General features: G+C 45.0%; 1 protein-coding gene across 2 annotated transcripts in view; it reads right to left on the bottom strand.

Annotated features, from left to right (window-relative positions):
• tmtc1 (transmembrane O-mannosyltransferase targeting cadherins 1) overlaps nt 1–16,866 on the bottom strand; it is a 73,926-nt gene that overhangs the window by 44,105 nt on the left and 12,955 nt on the right. For both annotated transcript variants that reach the window (XR_014571033.1, XM_083794520.1), the window contains exons 3-4: nt 9,288–9,361; nt 8,061–8,237 (exon numbers count right to left, since the gene is read on the bottom strand). Coding sequence is in view for 1 of the 2 variants with exons in the window: in XM_083794520.1 (XP_083650646.1) it covers nt 8,061–8,237; nt 9,288–9,361 (251 nt within the window). In the remaining variant the exon portion in view is untranslated. The remainder of the gene's footprint in view (nt 1–8,060; nt 8,238–9,287; nt 9,362–16,866) is intronic.

Raw genomic sequence — 16,866 nt, 5'->3', positions numbered from 1 at the left:
ATATGCAGATATGAAGTTTCCGGCAGCAACGACTCCATGCAGGAGTTCAGACTGAAGTCCTGGCTGAACCTCCTAGTTTGTTTCTTTTTGTAAATAAATGCCCTACTTCTTCATATTACAGTTCCACACAAAAGTAAGAAGATAAACAAGAATGGGGTTTCAAATCCATTTAGTACAGATAACTGCTCCAGACATTTTAACTTCATTCCACAAGCCCGGATACATTCTGTTAAACTCAATCAAGGGAAGTGGGAACGGAGCTATTCCATTACAGTTTGGACACACACACACACACACACACACACACACACACACACACACACACACACACACACACACACACACACGAGAGATTGAGGACCACAATGAAGAAAGTTCACATAATCATAATTCAGTCATAATTATGAAAACCACTTGGAAGGCATATTATACTATTCTTTTTTTAATACATCCATCCTTACATTTACAATTATCAGCACTGGAAAAATCACACGCACGCATATACAGTTTGCTAGTTTAGGTCAAAATTAGATTACATAATACACAGGAGATGGACTATATTACTGGGCGTCAGCGCACAGCTAAATCTGTGTTGTTAACTGAACTCTGATGCTGTATAAATAGACCCTTATACAATAGGTCCTTTTCTTTACAATTTCATTGTGTTCAGTGAAGATCCCACACAACTCACTAATAATATGAAACTAGGACTGTGTGTGTGCGTGTGTGTCAGTGTGTGTGCGTGTGTGCGTGTGTGTGTGTGTGTGTGTGTGCGTGTGTGTGTGTGTGCGTGTGTGTGTGTGTGTGTGTGTGCGTGTGTGTGTGTGTGTGTGTGCGCGTGTGTGTGCATGTGTGTGTGGCGTGGCGTGCATGTAAAAGCTCTTTCAGAGATAGAGGGAGCATCTTCCTGATATTAAAGTTCTCCATCTTCACCGAGGTCCTATCAGAGAAACGATTTGTAACATTTGCTTTTCTGTTACAAATCCCAGGTGAAGAGAAGAATTTGATGCAAGGACAGGATAGGATACACCTGCTGCACACGCATACAGTAATAACTAGAAAAAGTGCCCTACTGGGCACAGGTCTCCACCAGGATGAGCAGATGTGAAGAATTCCAGGCAAAGGTTTTTCCTTGGCCTCTAGGGAGTTGGCATAGAAAGTTATCCACAGATCCGTGCAGTTAGAGGTAAAAACACTTTTGGGCCAGTTATAGCGCCACCTTGAGGCTGAGTTGAAATTGTTCATGTGGCATTTCGTCCTCGGCCTAGTGGGAATGTGGGTGCACAATTTCATCTCGCGATGTGTTCATGATTTGCAGCATTTTGTTTGAAACTGAGCACTCCTGTGAACTTTGGAAGCCAATCTTAACCAATCAGGATGGAGTCTGAGAAATCTGAAAGAGTGGTTTGGTTGAATGGCTCTAGAGAGACTGTGTACCAATTTGCGTGATGTTTGGACAAAATCTGTAGGTGTACTGTGCAAAAACTTGTTTTGCACAAAGCGGCCTCCTGGTGGCGCTATAACAGGCCGTTCTGGAAAGTTTGGGGCAGAGGTTCATGGTTGGCATCCAGGGAGTGTGTGTGCAAAATTTGGCATCGACCGGGTTAACGGTGGCTGAGATTAGCTGGTCACGGACGGACACACGGACACACGGACGGACGGACGGAGTGCAAAACATACTCTCCCCCCATGCCTTCGGCTGGTGGAGACAATAATAGCTTGAATTTATATAGTGCCTTTCATGAATCCAAGGACGCTTTACAAAATGTATCAACAACAATCAAAAACGATATGCCATAAGCCTGAGAGAATAAGTGTCTTTTCAAGGCAGCCTTAAAAGAGTCCAGTGTTGGAGCATGGCGAATCTCTATTGGAAGAGAGTTCCACAGGGTGGGGGCTGCCACACTGAACGCTCAGTGTGGCAGCAACACAAACAAATTCTTGTATGTTTTCAAATAAGTACTGCTTAATTCCCAAAAGGTGTGGACTGCAGACTTGCAAAGAAAAAATATATATAATAAGGATTCATTTTGAATAATGCATCAATTTTGACAAAAGAAATGTAGTGTCAATACAAAAGTATAGGTTGAAAAAGACAGTTGCACAAATATCTAGTATGTTAGTTTCAAGTAGTTCCGTATTGATCCAAGCCAGAACACGATCAATTGATTCTCTGAAAATGCAAACGTCCCACCCATCTGACCACTGAAGGGGGTGGGCCGCGAAAACACTTCCGATTCAAATTCCGCTTTTCAAGTGGGACCTGATCCAGAAATAGTTGCACTATTCTGTGCAGCATGTGTGTGTTGGTGTTGTGAGTTAGTATGCCAGACAGCAGCGGTTCTACTGTCAGTGTGAGATCTGATATTTTTGCACACAAAAACCTGGGTTTTATACAAGTGTGAGAGTGGCAATAATATGTGATACACTGGGCTACACTGGGGACGGAATTGGCTGGAGGTGAAGACACAGAGGAGAAGGGTCCATGCTGACCATGCTGGAATGTAGGCTATTTCTGACTCTACTGTGAGCCATTGCAAGGATAACACCTTCATTAGCACATCTGGGCTCTCAAAAGATCTGTCTCTGTCACACACACACACACACACACACACACACACACACACACACACACACACACACACAGGTCAGTATGATTAGCATGGTGAGGAGGGCAGACTTGACTCCATTGACATTGAATGGGTTCCTGTGTGTTTGAACTGGTTTATGAATTATTCAGGTGATGGTACAGTAGACGGACAGCCAGTATTGTCCCACCGGTAAATCCAGAGGGGGCGGGGTGTGCATTTACACTAACAATAGATGGTGAAATAATGCCACAGTGGTCGCTAGTCACTATTTGAGACTTTGGACTATACAATGTAGACCATTCTATTTACCCAGAGAAATGTCTACTATTGTAATTACAACAGTGTGTTGTACATGCCCCCCAGTGCAAACACTAAGGAGGCACTTAGTGTATTATATCGTTCCATCGGTGAGCTATACAAACCACACATTCATTGAGGCTGGGGATTTTAACCAGGCTAACCTGAAGACAGTTCTCGCTCAGTTTTATCAGTATGTGGACTTTCCAACCAGGGGCAGGAACACACTGGGTCTGGTACGCTAACATCAACAGCGCTTTTAGAGCAGCCCCCTGTCCCCATCCTGGCTTATCAGACCACCGTACGGTGATGCTGGTCCCTGCATATATAGGCTATGCTCACTAGAGAAAACACCTGCGGTAAAGCAGGTGAGGGTGTGGCCTGAGGGTGCTATAGAGGCCCTACAAGACTGCTTTGACAGACTGGGACATGTTCAAGGAGGGACAACACACTGATGTGGAGGAGTATAATTATGGAGGATGTTAGTGTTGTGAAGAACATCACAACACGGCCAATGAGAAGCCTTGGATGACCAGCGAGGTATGTGCACTGCTGAGGGTGCGCAGGGACGGTGTGGAGCCTACCTGAACCGTGCACAGCGTGCCTACTGTCGGAAAATACAAGGTTTCTTCCAGGATTCGACTACAGTCCCATTGCATGTGGCAGGGCATTGAGTCTATAACAGGCTCCAAGGGGGCTCCATCATCCTGTGAGGACAATGAAGACTTCCTCAATGACTTCCCCACGCTTTGAAGCCACGAATAACATCCCTGCAAGGAAAACTATTCCTCTTCCAGATGAGGGAGTTGCTGTCAGGGGCACTTGCTGACGCTGACCAGCCTGCGTCGGGGCCTTCTGACGTCTAGTTACACCCCTGCTGACAAGATTCCAGGTCGGGTGCTAAGGGAATGTGCGGATCCTCACAGAAGTCTTCAACATCTCACTGAAACATTAAGGGACAACAGCCTGCTTTAAAGCTGCTGCAATAATACTAGTGCCAAAAAAAAAACCCACAATAACATCTCTGGTGAAGGCTGGTGAAGTTCCATTTTTCCCAATCATGCTAATCACTCCACAGAGGATGCCATTGCCTCCGTCCTACACCGGAGCCTGGCTCGTCTAGAGGGGAAGAACACCAGTGTGCAACACACGCCGTGCGCAGATGGGAGTCATGTACAGTACATAATCACTGCGTTCCCTGCTGCTAATTAGCTAGGTTTGGTGGAAACAGATGTTGCAGTGTGCAGAGGAAACAAATATGGTCAAATGATGGACCCCGTGCTTCATCTTTGGGCCATTTCCTTTGCTGGTGATTTCGTCTGTGAGAAACCTCAAGTGTGCAGAGTGAATATAAAAAATTAAATTCTGTCTCAGATGGGCCATTTCACATACTGTCTGTATAGGAAGTAGACCCTTTGACACAAACCAAACTTCAAGACCTCTTCAAGTGGACCAAACGAAAAGGGACTGCAGTTCTCTGGGTTCACATCGTCAAGTGAAAGATGACTTTCACACCTGACCCGTACCGAATATGCTTTAGGCTTCCTCAAAGAGCAAACCATCCACCAGTGTTAATTTTGTTGACTAAAACTACGACGAACGTAGTCAACATTTAGTCACAAGCTCTTGTCAATAGGCTACTTTATATTGGTTCAATATTTGTAAAACCCACAGACATGCATATCCACAGCTCACAGCTCACAGTGCGTGCATCATGTGCGCTGAATCCCTGGGATGAAGTGGATTTCCTGTGTTGGACGTGGCATCAAAGAAAGTGGGGAGGGAGATCTCAGTGGGGAGGGAGAATGTACGGCAGCTCGTTCCTTTGGCAAGCTGTTCCTTCCCCCGTCACGAGGGCAAAGGCATTTAGCAAAAGCAAGACAGAAACACACGCACTCAAGTCTCCGTCTCTGACTGTACTGCACATCGCCCCTGACTGACTGAGAAGCACACCCTGCAGTGAATACAGGTGTGTGTGTGCGTGCGTGCGTGCGTGCGTGCGTGTCATCGCTGTCTGGTGGAAACTGTGTATGGCCAAAACTGTTACTGTCCAGGAAATGGAAAAAATAACCTGTGTTATTATTGAATCAAAAATAGTTATTATTTGGTCACAAGCTCATAAACAACCCACAGGCACGCTTAACAACTAGAACTTTGTTTTATATATGTATAGACACAAAAATAGCAGATCGACAACTGTGGTCAAAACTAAACAAATAAAACCATTAAAATAAAATATGGTTATATACAAGGTTTCAACAATATACTGCATGTGTGCTTGTGTTCATGATCATCTTGTGTGCGTGCGTGCGTGCGTGCACGTGCGTGCATGGATGGTTTTGCTCTTTGTGCGTGCGTGCACGTGCGTGCGTGCGTGCATGCGTGTGTGTGTGTCAGGAAGTGGAACACCCTGCACTTGACTTTACCCAGCACAGGTTCCATAAACAAAGTGTTCACACTGCAGCAACAACACCTGACTGACTGCACTGCAATTACTAGGAGCCGGCAGGAAGCAGTCAACACAGTGTGTTTACCATGGAATCCAATGAGAGAGAGAGAGACCGAGAGAGAGAGAGACCGAGAGAGAGAGAGAGAGAGAGAGAGAGAGAGAGAGAGACACAGAGAGACAGAGAGACAGAGAGAGAGAGAGAGAAACTGAGCTACACTTCCTGACCACTTGTCCACTGTACCAAGACATCAGAGACACATAATATAATACTACTATGCTACTAGAGTTTTAAAATATGACTAATGACAACAACTACAAAAAACTCCCATAGCTGCTGGGTGAAGTACAACAATGTCAAAACACAGCACCAAGATTTGTGAGCTATTGTGACAGGAGAAGGATGTCTAATGGAAAACAACGACCTTAAGGACTGCAAATCATTGTTTATCCGCGCCCTGTTTACACCAAATGACCTCGGTACATAGACATACTGTTGATATGGCCTTCAGCACCATAGCTCCAACGCTTCCGAACTGCCCTTGGAGGTCAAGCGCGCTGCATCAGTGTCCTCTTTTAAATCCTTTCTGAAAACGCACTTTTATACTGTAGGTTAGCCTTCATTGTCAACTACTATTAATATTTTTTTTTTTATTTTGCAGATTTCTTTGCTCCAGGTCATTATATTTAGCTGTTTGTTGAAATGTTTTCCACTGGTTATTTTCCTGTTTGAATGTACTTTGTAATTGTGAAAGGTGTGATGCGCCATCCTGTTGAGAGGGTTATCTAATAGTCCAATAAACAGGCTGTACACTTAAAATTATGGATTCACACGATCTGGCATTTATTGATTGCCCACAATTATCCCAAATTGAACGGTCATGTGATATATACATGTGAACAGCAAAGACATATATGAAAGCAAATACGACCTGTTACGTCACGAATTCGGATTCGATCATATCAGTCCACAGATTTGGGGGCCCCGCGAAGCGCAGGACAGAGAGCTGGTCTATCCTGGAGAATTCTGACACGTCACTCTCTGTCCTGACAATATATACAGTAGCTATCTCTCACTCACTGAAGTGACCTTGCATGCGCACCGCTCAGGCGGCACACTCTGAAAGTAATGGTAACTGCTTGAAGGGTCTACTTTACCCCACCAGGTGCTATATAAATAAAGTTGCATTATTATTTTATTATTATAAAAACAGAGCGACTACCTTTAATTCAATTACATTTGAATAAATTGCTGCTACTTGTCACAAAGGTGTTTATACCAAGAGAATGCAAAACATTGATTCAATACTGCAATGTAGAAAGTCCTGTATTCAAAATGTACTTTGAGTAAAAGTATTGGCGTCAGAATAGACTTAAAAGTAACAAAATATGTTTAAAGAATAAATAATTGTAGTGGTGTAAAAAGTGCAATATTTGAATCTGAAATGTAGTGGAGTAAAAGTATATTTTGTGGGGCGAAAAACTCCAGTAAAGGACCATAGTGTGCAGCACTAGGTAAAGTAAATGTACTCAGTTACTTCACACCACTGCATTAATTTATATGGTCGCCCCCCAGTGAGGTTCATACCAGCTGTACTCCACCACTAGAAGAGCCCATTACATAGGCCTAGTGCTTATTACCCTGTGTGCGTGTGTGTGTGTGTGTGTGTGTGTGTGTGTGTGTGTGTGTGTGTGCGTGCGTGCGTGTGCATACAGCAGAGTAGAGTCTCATGGCGGCTGGTGATAATCGGAGAGACGAACATAAACAAGACTTAAAAGCACAGCTGAGCTCAATGGCAACAGAACAGCCCCTCTGGTCACAGCCTGGAGGGCCACAACAGAGCGTGCACACACACACACACACACACACACACACACACACACACACACACACACACACACACACACACACACACACACACACACACACACACACACGCGCACACGCACACGCACACACACACACACACACAGTGGCAGGAGGCCAGGAGCAGATGTGTGTTACAAGCTAAACCCCCCCTTCCCTTCCCTGCAGCCTAGCAGGGTTGACATGCCATCAGCCCTGCAGCAGCAGCAGGCCAATTCCACCACATTCCAACGGCGGCTTTACGCTGCAGCGACGATCCCCCAAACATCTGGAGAGCTGGCGTACTGCCATACCGCCGGCCGGCATATTACTGCCATTTTGACAAGCTCCCAGTCACATTGCCCCGCGTTTATTTATTGTTTAGCTTGTGGCAGCTCTGCTATTTGTTTTCCAATGTGGTACGAGGGTGTGTGTGTGTGTGTGTGTGTGTGTGTGTGTGTGTGTGTGTGCGCACACACATGTCCATGCAAATGGTTAAAATTCATGAGCCTTCAGAATAACACCAGCAGCATCCATTTCAGAGCGGTAATGTAGCCTATCGCTATCATTTATCAGACAGTGGAGTGGACTGTGAAAATATATACATCTAATGTTCATCTTTTCTTTGTAGATGACAAGCCATAAATAATGCCACTGCCCTCATGCCATGCAGAAGCAATGAAGATAACAGTGTGTACGCACGCACGCACGCACGCACGCACGCACGCACGCACGCACGCACGCACGCACGCACGCACGCACGCACGCACGCACGCACGCTTAAAATAATGGTTAAAGTTCATAAAAGCTAATCACAGATACCTCCTCAGGTCTAAATGGGTTTAGGGGTGGAAGGAAAAAAAGCACGTTTTCAACTCACGAGAGGAAAGGCTTGCGGCACAGCACCAGGGCGTCGTAGAGAACACACACTCCGAAGGCGGTGATGCCCGTCTCTTTGACCAGCATGGCACAGGTACCCAGCAGCAGGCTGCCCACCAGACACCCCGGAGACACCGTGGGGGGTAGGCCGTCCCCAGAGTCACACACACCCACACTCCTGTTGGGGGTGGGGGGGGGGGAGAGAGAGAGAGAGAGGAGTGGGTTATGACAGTGGTTATCAAACATGTATGGAGTTGGGGGCATTGAGGGTAAGGGGGTGGAGGTTATGGGACTTGGGGGTATGAGGGTAATGGATGTGGGTTGGGGTTGGAGGGGGTCATGGGGTGTATGGGTATGGGGAGTTGTGGAAGTGTGTGTGTGTGTGTGTGTGTGTGTGTGTGTGTGTGTGTGTGTGTGTGCGTGTGTGTGTGTGTGTGTGTTTGGGGGGGGGGGGGGGGGCGCTGGGGTATAATGTACGATTGTACAGTGTTCAATAGCACTGATTTATGCAAAAAGAAAAAAAATCTAAAACCTCAAAACTGGAGTTTTCCCGACAGTAACGAAATATTATGTGACGTGTCAACTGTCAAGCAGCTGACCACATTGGCGGTTAACTTAAGCTCAGCTGATTCTTTGTACTTCCTCTTGCTGTCAGCGCTGCCACTGACGTTGTAATATAATAATCGCCCGTTTATGCAGTTATGAGTGATTAGCAGCACCTTGTACTCCATCCTGGCTGAAATGAGGAGCCAGGAAGAATAGGATGGGTGTTATGTGATTGTTCTTAAGGACCCAGGCAGCGCTGTTCTGGATGTATCGCAGCTTCTCAAGACTCTTGCCAGGAATCCCAATGAAGAGTGTGTTGCAGTAGACCAGTCTAGAGGAGATAAAGGGGCAAGCTACTCTGCATCTGACTGTTAGAAGGAGGACAGAGTTTGGATACGTTTTTGAGATGATAGAGACTGCGGCTTTGCACAGATGCTTTATATGGTCATTGAATGCACTTTGTTTGCTCCCAGCGCCACCCCAGCACCACCAGTAGGCTCTGCTTTCCCAAAAGGATCAAAACATCACTTGCTCATGACTCAAAGGCCCATATATGTCCACCTCACTATATCACAGGCACAGAAAAGAGAGAGAGAGAGTGTGTGTGTGTGTGTGTGTGTGTGTGTGTGTGTGTGTGTGTGTGTGTGTGTGTGTGTGTGTGTGTGTCGAGGAGTCTTCTTACCTTATATAGCAGAGGAATGTCAGCAGGAACAGCAGGCAGGCCAGCACATCAGCCCTGCCCACGATACCAGACACCTACACACACACACACACACACACACACACGCACACACACACACACACACACACACACACAGAGATTATTGCGGTGACATATCCAGAGAATACACAGAACAGAATGGGAAATGGGATGCATCAGGTTTCTAGGCTCTAACAATGTGCACAGCTTTTAGTCTTGCATAAAACTGCAAGTAATGTCTGCAACATTATGTCAGGGTCAACGCTGCACTTCCTGTGCGCGTGCGCACACACACACACACACACACACACACACACACACACACACACACACCCCTTATGTCCAACTAACCTCATATTACCGTACGGTACGTTCATTATGTAAATCTCTAAGATACAGTATTATGTCACAAAGAAAACTTGAGAATATTCTTTTCCAATATGACTTCATACGTACGTTTAAAACCACTTACACCCCAGCATCCCTATAGGGCTTGCAAGCCTCGCACCTTTGGTATGCAAATTTGGTGGGTGCGCCATTTTGGCTGTGATGAGTCACTACTATACCTGGCCAACGGATAGGCATACAGTGGTGGAAAAAGTACTCAATTGTTTTACTTAAGTAAAAGTACCAATACTGCAATTTAGAACTACTCCGTTACAAGTAAAAGTATGGAATTGAAAATGTACTTGAGTACAAAAGTATCTGCATCAAAATGTACTTAAAGTACTAAAGGTAAAAGTACTCAGTGGCCTATCACCACGTGTGTGAGATATATGAGAGACAGAGAGACAGAGAATAGTAGATCTATAATATAGCGCGAGAGAGAGAGTCACACTCAGGCGGCAGTGAGATGAATGCGCCGGTGAAACGCTGTTAGTCCATTATCTATTTTATCCCCTTTATTCTGATTATTGTTTATTACCTTTATGGTGGAGAAGCCTACTTGTTGTATTTCACACAACAGTATAGGCTTCACAAATCCCATTTTGGCGAACTGAAAGAGCTCTAGCACTGTGCACTAAACACTCAAACACCAACTTTATACACTTGATGCAGATCTAATATGTAGGGCTTGTAGGCCGTGCACAATCACAATGGCGCCGATAGGCGTGATAGCCTACCGTGACGTCAGCCTTGCAATCCCAATTCTGGGGATAACATGAGAGAGAGAGAGAGAGAGAGAGAGTGTGTGTGTGTGTGTGGGGGGGGGGGGGGGTGTAAGAGCTCATTAGCGAGTGGGGGAGGATTCAAACACCTAAATTATATACAGAGAGAGAGAGCGAGAGAGAGAAGACTCTCCCGTCAGTCAAACTCTCTCGTCCCCTCCCCTCACTTCCTTTCATCTTCTCCCTCAACATCCCTCCGTCCTGCTCTTCGTCTAATGTCGGGCAATTAACCCGAAAATATATCAAAACCAACTATTAGAACCAGAACGGTAAATGATGCATTTATATACGCCTTTTATACAAAACGCTTTACAATGTGTATCACGTTCACACACACACAGGTTCACACACGGATGGCGGAGGCAACCATGCAAGGTAAGGCACCAACCTGCTCATCAGGAGCAGGTTGTGTCTTGCGCAGTGTCTTTCTCAAGGACACTTTGACAGTAACACAGCCTGGTGGAGCCCGGGATCGAGCAGGAGTAACTGGGAAACAAGGTCATCTTTTGATCATTGTCTTCTTTTGTCCACTAAAACTAGACTCAAACTAAAACATTTCAGATCTGACTAAATCAAATACATTTTTGTCAAAAGTGACTATGACTAAACTAAATCAAAATGTACTGTAAAAATCAACACGTATTTGCATCCAGCCCTACAAAATTGTCCGTGGGTGACGAAGCATCATTATATTAAAAAAAGCAAGTACGAAGCATCGTTATAAAGCACACACCATAACCACTTACATAAAAATGCAAGTAATTCCTCTTATCTGGCACAAAGATCAAACTGTGTGTGTGTGCGTGTGTGTGCACATGTGTGTGTGTGTGTGTGTGTGTGTGTGTGTGTGTGTGTGTGTGTTTTCCAGAAGGTTGTGTGCCCCACCCCTTCAGGGTTGCAGCTGCTTCCAATAAGAATGCTCTCGCAGACACACCCTGCCCCTGGATCTGCCAAACAGGACATTTGGCTCTGATTTATGTGAGCGTGTGAATGTGCGACTGTGTGTGTGTGTGTGTGTGTGTGTGTGTGTGTGTGTGTGTGTGTGTGTGTGTGTGTGTGTGTGTGTGTGTGTGTGTGTGTGTGTGTGTGTGTGTGTGTGTGTGTGTGTGTGCATGAGGGTCTAACTTTTCTCTGAGAGGCCAAGACATCCAATATGATGAAAAGTAACCGTTTTGGACATGTTTACACCCAGGCGATTTGACACCTTTAGTTTCTAGTTACTTGATGCTAGCCTGAAACGGCACTATGTTTTCTGCGCATAGAGGGGCGGAACAAACTAGCGCTGGAAACCGACGCCAAATCCCTATTGGTTCACCAACCTATGAGCCCGACCCCCTCCCCTTCCCTTCCCATCCCCTCTCTCACTCCCCTCCTCCTCCTCCCCAGTAGAACGCAGCGGAGAACACTGTCACTGAGGTCACCAAAGTTGGAGCAACGTTACTGGTTTAGCGAAATACAAGATTCACTGCCACTCACGCAGGCTTTTTTTCCCCTTTCGTCTGCAGTTTCCGAGGAAACCGCAAAATATTATTACAAAACATTAACCACTTAAAGCCTCACTATGTATATACTCTCTGTTTGTCCAATCTGTATGGTAGAGTATGTTATTACAATACAACTGGGGTGGTTGTATTTTGTCTCCCTGGTCTTCTATCGAGACATTTAGATCGTGCCAAAGGTCATGTCTCACCTACACGCATGGATCAGACACACATTTTGACCTGATGGTCAAGCTTCAGTTTATCCCCTGAGCAAGCGGGCCGTCTCTATTAGCTCAATGGTAAAAATGTCAGCACAGCAGGAAACCCGGTTCAAATCCGCAGTAGAAGAGTAAAGTTACATAGTGCTGCTTTAAGCGCTCTTTTAAACTTGGCCTATTCAAAAATGGCCAATTCCCCATTGTGAGCTTGTAGATTTGCTGTTTTTGATAACATTGAGGATTGACACATTTGAGTGCTTTTACTGCAAGTATATATTTTTGATGCCAATATTTTTTTTACTTTTACTCAAAGCTATATTATATATTATTATATTGCTTGGTGAATAAAAGGTTATGTTGTCCAATCTGTATGGTACAATATGTTTGTTTGTTTATTACAATCGGTTTGTTTTTTTACATCCGGAGACTCCTGTCCAGGACAGACTTAAGTATAACGCGCCTCCTCCACTTGGCTCAGATCTGAAACCACTACCTTTGACACAATCCTGTTTCTGGTTTGATGTGAATTAAAATAAGAAAAACACCTTTTGGTGTTTTAAACATAATGTTATAATTTAGCTATTGAAAAATAGCAAATCTACAAGCTCATAGCGTGCCACAGAGTGGCGCGCTACGAGCCTGTAGGTCTGCTATTTTTGAAAGATCGTGAAAACGTGGCACAAATCTTTGAATATATATTCTTTCAGAGCGAACGTTTTTAACTCAAATATTTGCTTCTGAGGGGTTCCTGGAACAACATATTTTCAGATGGGGGTCGGCGGCAAATTACATATCATTTTTGGGGTCCTTGACATGAAATATTGAGCACCACTGATATAGAACATTTCAGAAAACGTTAGAAGACATTTTTTAAATTTAAACGTCAGGCCTTAATGGGTTAAGTAAATGCACCAATATGCATACCAGAGAGCATGATAATTGGCCACTGTCCTCCACAACAAGAGGTGCTCAATAATAACAGACTCTGTGGTCATAATGGATCATAACAAGCTGCCTTCATCACAGTCAGTCAGTCAGTCTCTCTCCAGAATTGGATTTCTACTTGAGTCACACGTGACCCATAAAAGTTTTGGGAAACAGTGAATTACATAATAGCGCAGGAATTCCATACACACACACAGCTGCAGCCACCTCCCCTCCCTCTAAACCTCAACTCAAGGGGAGGAGGACGAAAAACACCCTCAAATGCACGCACACACGCACACAAAAAAGAGAGGACAGAAGGGGTGAGAAAGAGAGGAGAAAAGAGAGAAAGAGAGAAGGAAGAGAGAGAGAGATGCAATTAACCCAATGGTGTCATTACCACAGTGAGCATTATGGAGTGTATTGTGTTGTTAGTATTAATCATCTGTTAACATCCACACGCCACTTTAGGACAAACAGTATAGTGCTACCCTTGCGCACACACACACACACACACACACACACACACACACACACACACACACACACACACACACACACACACACACACACACACACACACACACACACACACACACACACCCACCCCTTTACTGACAGTGAATGGAAGATGATTCTACGGAACTCAAAGAAGATGTCCCGTGAACTTAGAACCAGATTAGTTCAATTTAAAACAATTAATAGAATCTACTGGACTCCGACAAGATTGTTCAAGGCTAAGCTCAGAGATAGTCCGGTTTGCTGGAGGTGTGATACCATGTATTGTGGGAGTGCCCTAGGACCACAGACGCTATGGTGTGCTATTCATGAGAATATAATGCAAATCACAAACCAGGATATTCCTTATACACCTGCTCTCTTTATTCTGGGTGATCCATCGGCATTAAAACACCTCCCCGCACCTCTAGCTGACTGGATTCATACAGCATTAATGGTGGGCAGGAAGATCATTGTTAAGGAATGGAAGTCTGAGGTTTTGCCTCCAGCACATGTATGGTTCACTCAGCTTGGTATTGTGGCTGCTCTGGAGAGGTTATCCTTTAAGATGAATAATCAGTTGGATAAATATGATTCGAAGTGGAACGTGTTCCTCAGTCATGTTGCAGGTCCTTTGATGTGATCCATGGTCAGGCAATGACCTTTTGATTGTTTACTGTATTAGTATACATATGATACGGTTGATGATGCTCGTGGTCGTGTAAACTAATTTAATTTGATTTATTTGTATTTGTATTTGTTTATCTTGTCCATCCTTGTTTTATATAATGTTTCTGTGTTCATACATAATGTCCATGAATACGTATTCTGTTGTCGTTTGCGTTTGTTTTTTTCTGTTTTCTGTATTTGTAAAAAATCTAACATTTGTTGTGTATTGTCATTTTCTAATGTATGACAGTGTTTGTAGCAAAGAGTAAGAAAGGCACACACACACACACACACACACACACACACACACACACACAGTCACACACACACACACACACACACACACACACACACACACACACACACACACACACACACACACACACACACACACACACACACACACACGATGAGACTCTCACCTCAGGCAGAATCTTGGATGACTCGTTTAGTATTCCCGCAGCGCCGGCTAGTCCTAGCCTTCAATGACAGCTCAAACACCCAGGGAACACTTTATTGTGTGCACATGGTGTGTGTGTGTGCGTGCGTGCATGTGTGTGTGTCTGCGCTGTGTACACACACACACACACACACACACACACTCACACTCACACAGTACACAAGTACAATCGTGAGGACAATTTTCCTGGTCATCACAAAATAAATACTTGTTGTACGTGTTATGGTTAAAATGTTTTCTTGAAGTTAGGCTTACAAGGAAAAAGACCAAAAATAGACGATCTACAACCTCACAACACGGTGCAGTTCGTTGGTAAAACGTGCTAAAGCGTTGATGTCCTCACAAGTATAGTAATATAAACGTGTGTGTGTGTGTGTGTGTGCGTGTGCCCGTGCGTGCGCGTGCGCAACCACAAGGGCACACATATGGTCGGTGCGATCCACACACATGGCCAGCCGTTCTGTCGTCAAGCCTCCACAGAGAGGAGTGGAGAGAGAAAGGGATGAATAGAGGCTTTTCAGGCCTGAAACAGGAGCCTCCATTCACCCATTACAGACAGAAGGCAACGCCACGGCAGTCCTTCTCAACCTGTGGGTCGGGACCCCCAGGGGGTTCCCCACATGATGTTGGGCCCTTGGGGGGGGTCCCCGGGAAGGGGGGGGGTTCCTCAGTTGACACTGAAGTAGGGCATTAACAGCTTGTGATTTTTGCATGTCGACTTGCCGTCAGTAAAAGTTGTAGTCGAGTCGACTTCTCGTTTTTTACGCCATCGTTTGGGGACAAAGCATGCAGCTGTGGAGCGGCCAGGGAAGTGCACATCAGTGTTGATTCCGTCGACTAAAGTTATGACGAAGAATGTTCGTCAACTACCTTTTTTCACTGACGAAATAAGAACTAGGCTATGAAGTCATTTTATGCTCAGTTGCATGCTGAAAATAGCAGATCTACACGATCACAATGCGTCGCAGCGCAACGCGTTGTGAGCTTGTAGATCAGCTTTTTCCACATAAAACCAGGTCTAAAATCAGCCATTATGACGCCATCAAGGCCCGCCAAATTAATCAACTGTAGATGTAGTCGACTAAAATCTTATGATATTCAATCGACTAACTCTGTGCAGAGTTGCAGACTCACAGCTGCACAGAGTTGTTAATTAATGGCTGAGACTGAACTCCTGACGCAGTTGGAAAAGGAAAGAATCACTTCTGTCTGTCCATGACAGAATTCTCTACACACACACATAGATTAAAAAACAGCTTGTAAATTGGCTATTTTCAGCCTGCAACCAAGTGTAAAAAAACAAAACTGTAGATTTAGTCAACTAAAATCTTATGATATTTAGTCGACTAAAACTAAAACATTTCAGATGACTAAAACTAAATCAAAGTGTTAATAAAAGCAGTGCCACTTGTAAGGTATCTAAGCATAGAAGAGTTTGCAGGCAGAATCTTCACGTGGTTAATAACGTGGGGGGGGGGGGGGGGGTTGTGTACACACAAGCCTGTACCTGTGTGTGTGCCTGTGTGTGTGTGTGTGTGTGTGTGTGTGTGTGTGTGTGTGTGTGTGTGTGTGTGTGTGTGTGTGTGTGTGTGTGTGTGTGGCACGCACGCACCTCAAGCCCATCTCATTCCTCACAGAGAGATAAGTGAAACTAGCTACGTCGGCACGGGCTTAATGACTGAAGCCGTTTCCATTTAGGTGGGATCATCAGGAATCTCAAATCTCAACTGTGGGTGCAGCACACACGTGTGCATTCATTGTGCACATTATGCATTCTTGTGCAGCCTTTGTGCGCGTGCGTGCAGCCGTGCACCCATGTGTGCATGTGCGTGTGTGTGAGAGAGAGTGAGTGAGTCAGTGCAGAGAACAAGCCTGTCAAGTTGGTGCCACAAAAATCCAGCTCTTCAATCTCCCTCCCCATCAAACTGACTCCAGGCTTCTCTCTGCATAACTGACTGACAGACTGACTTATTGACGACTGGCTGACTAACTAACTAGTAGATGAACATGCAGAGCAAGGCTCCACTCTGCAGGCCTCCACTACACCGTACAATGCTCCACTCTGCAGGCCTCCACTACACCGTACAATGCTCCACTCTGCAGGCCTCCACTACACCGTACAATGCTCCACTCTGCAGGCCT

This window comes from Protomyctophum parallelum (assembly GCF_964188405.1).
Source record: "Protomyctophum parallelum genome assembly, chromosome: 22".
NCBI lineage: Eukaryota > Metazoa > Chordata > Actinopteri > Myctophiformes > Myctophidae > Protomyctophum > Protomyctophum parallelum.
Note: the sequence above shows the minus strand (reverse complement) of the source record. Positions and strands in the feature narration are given on the sequence as shown.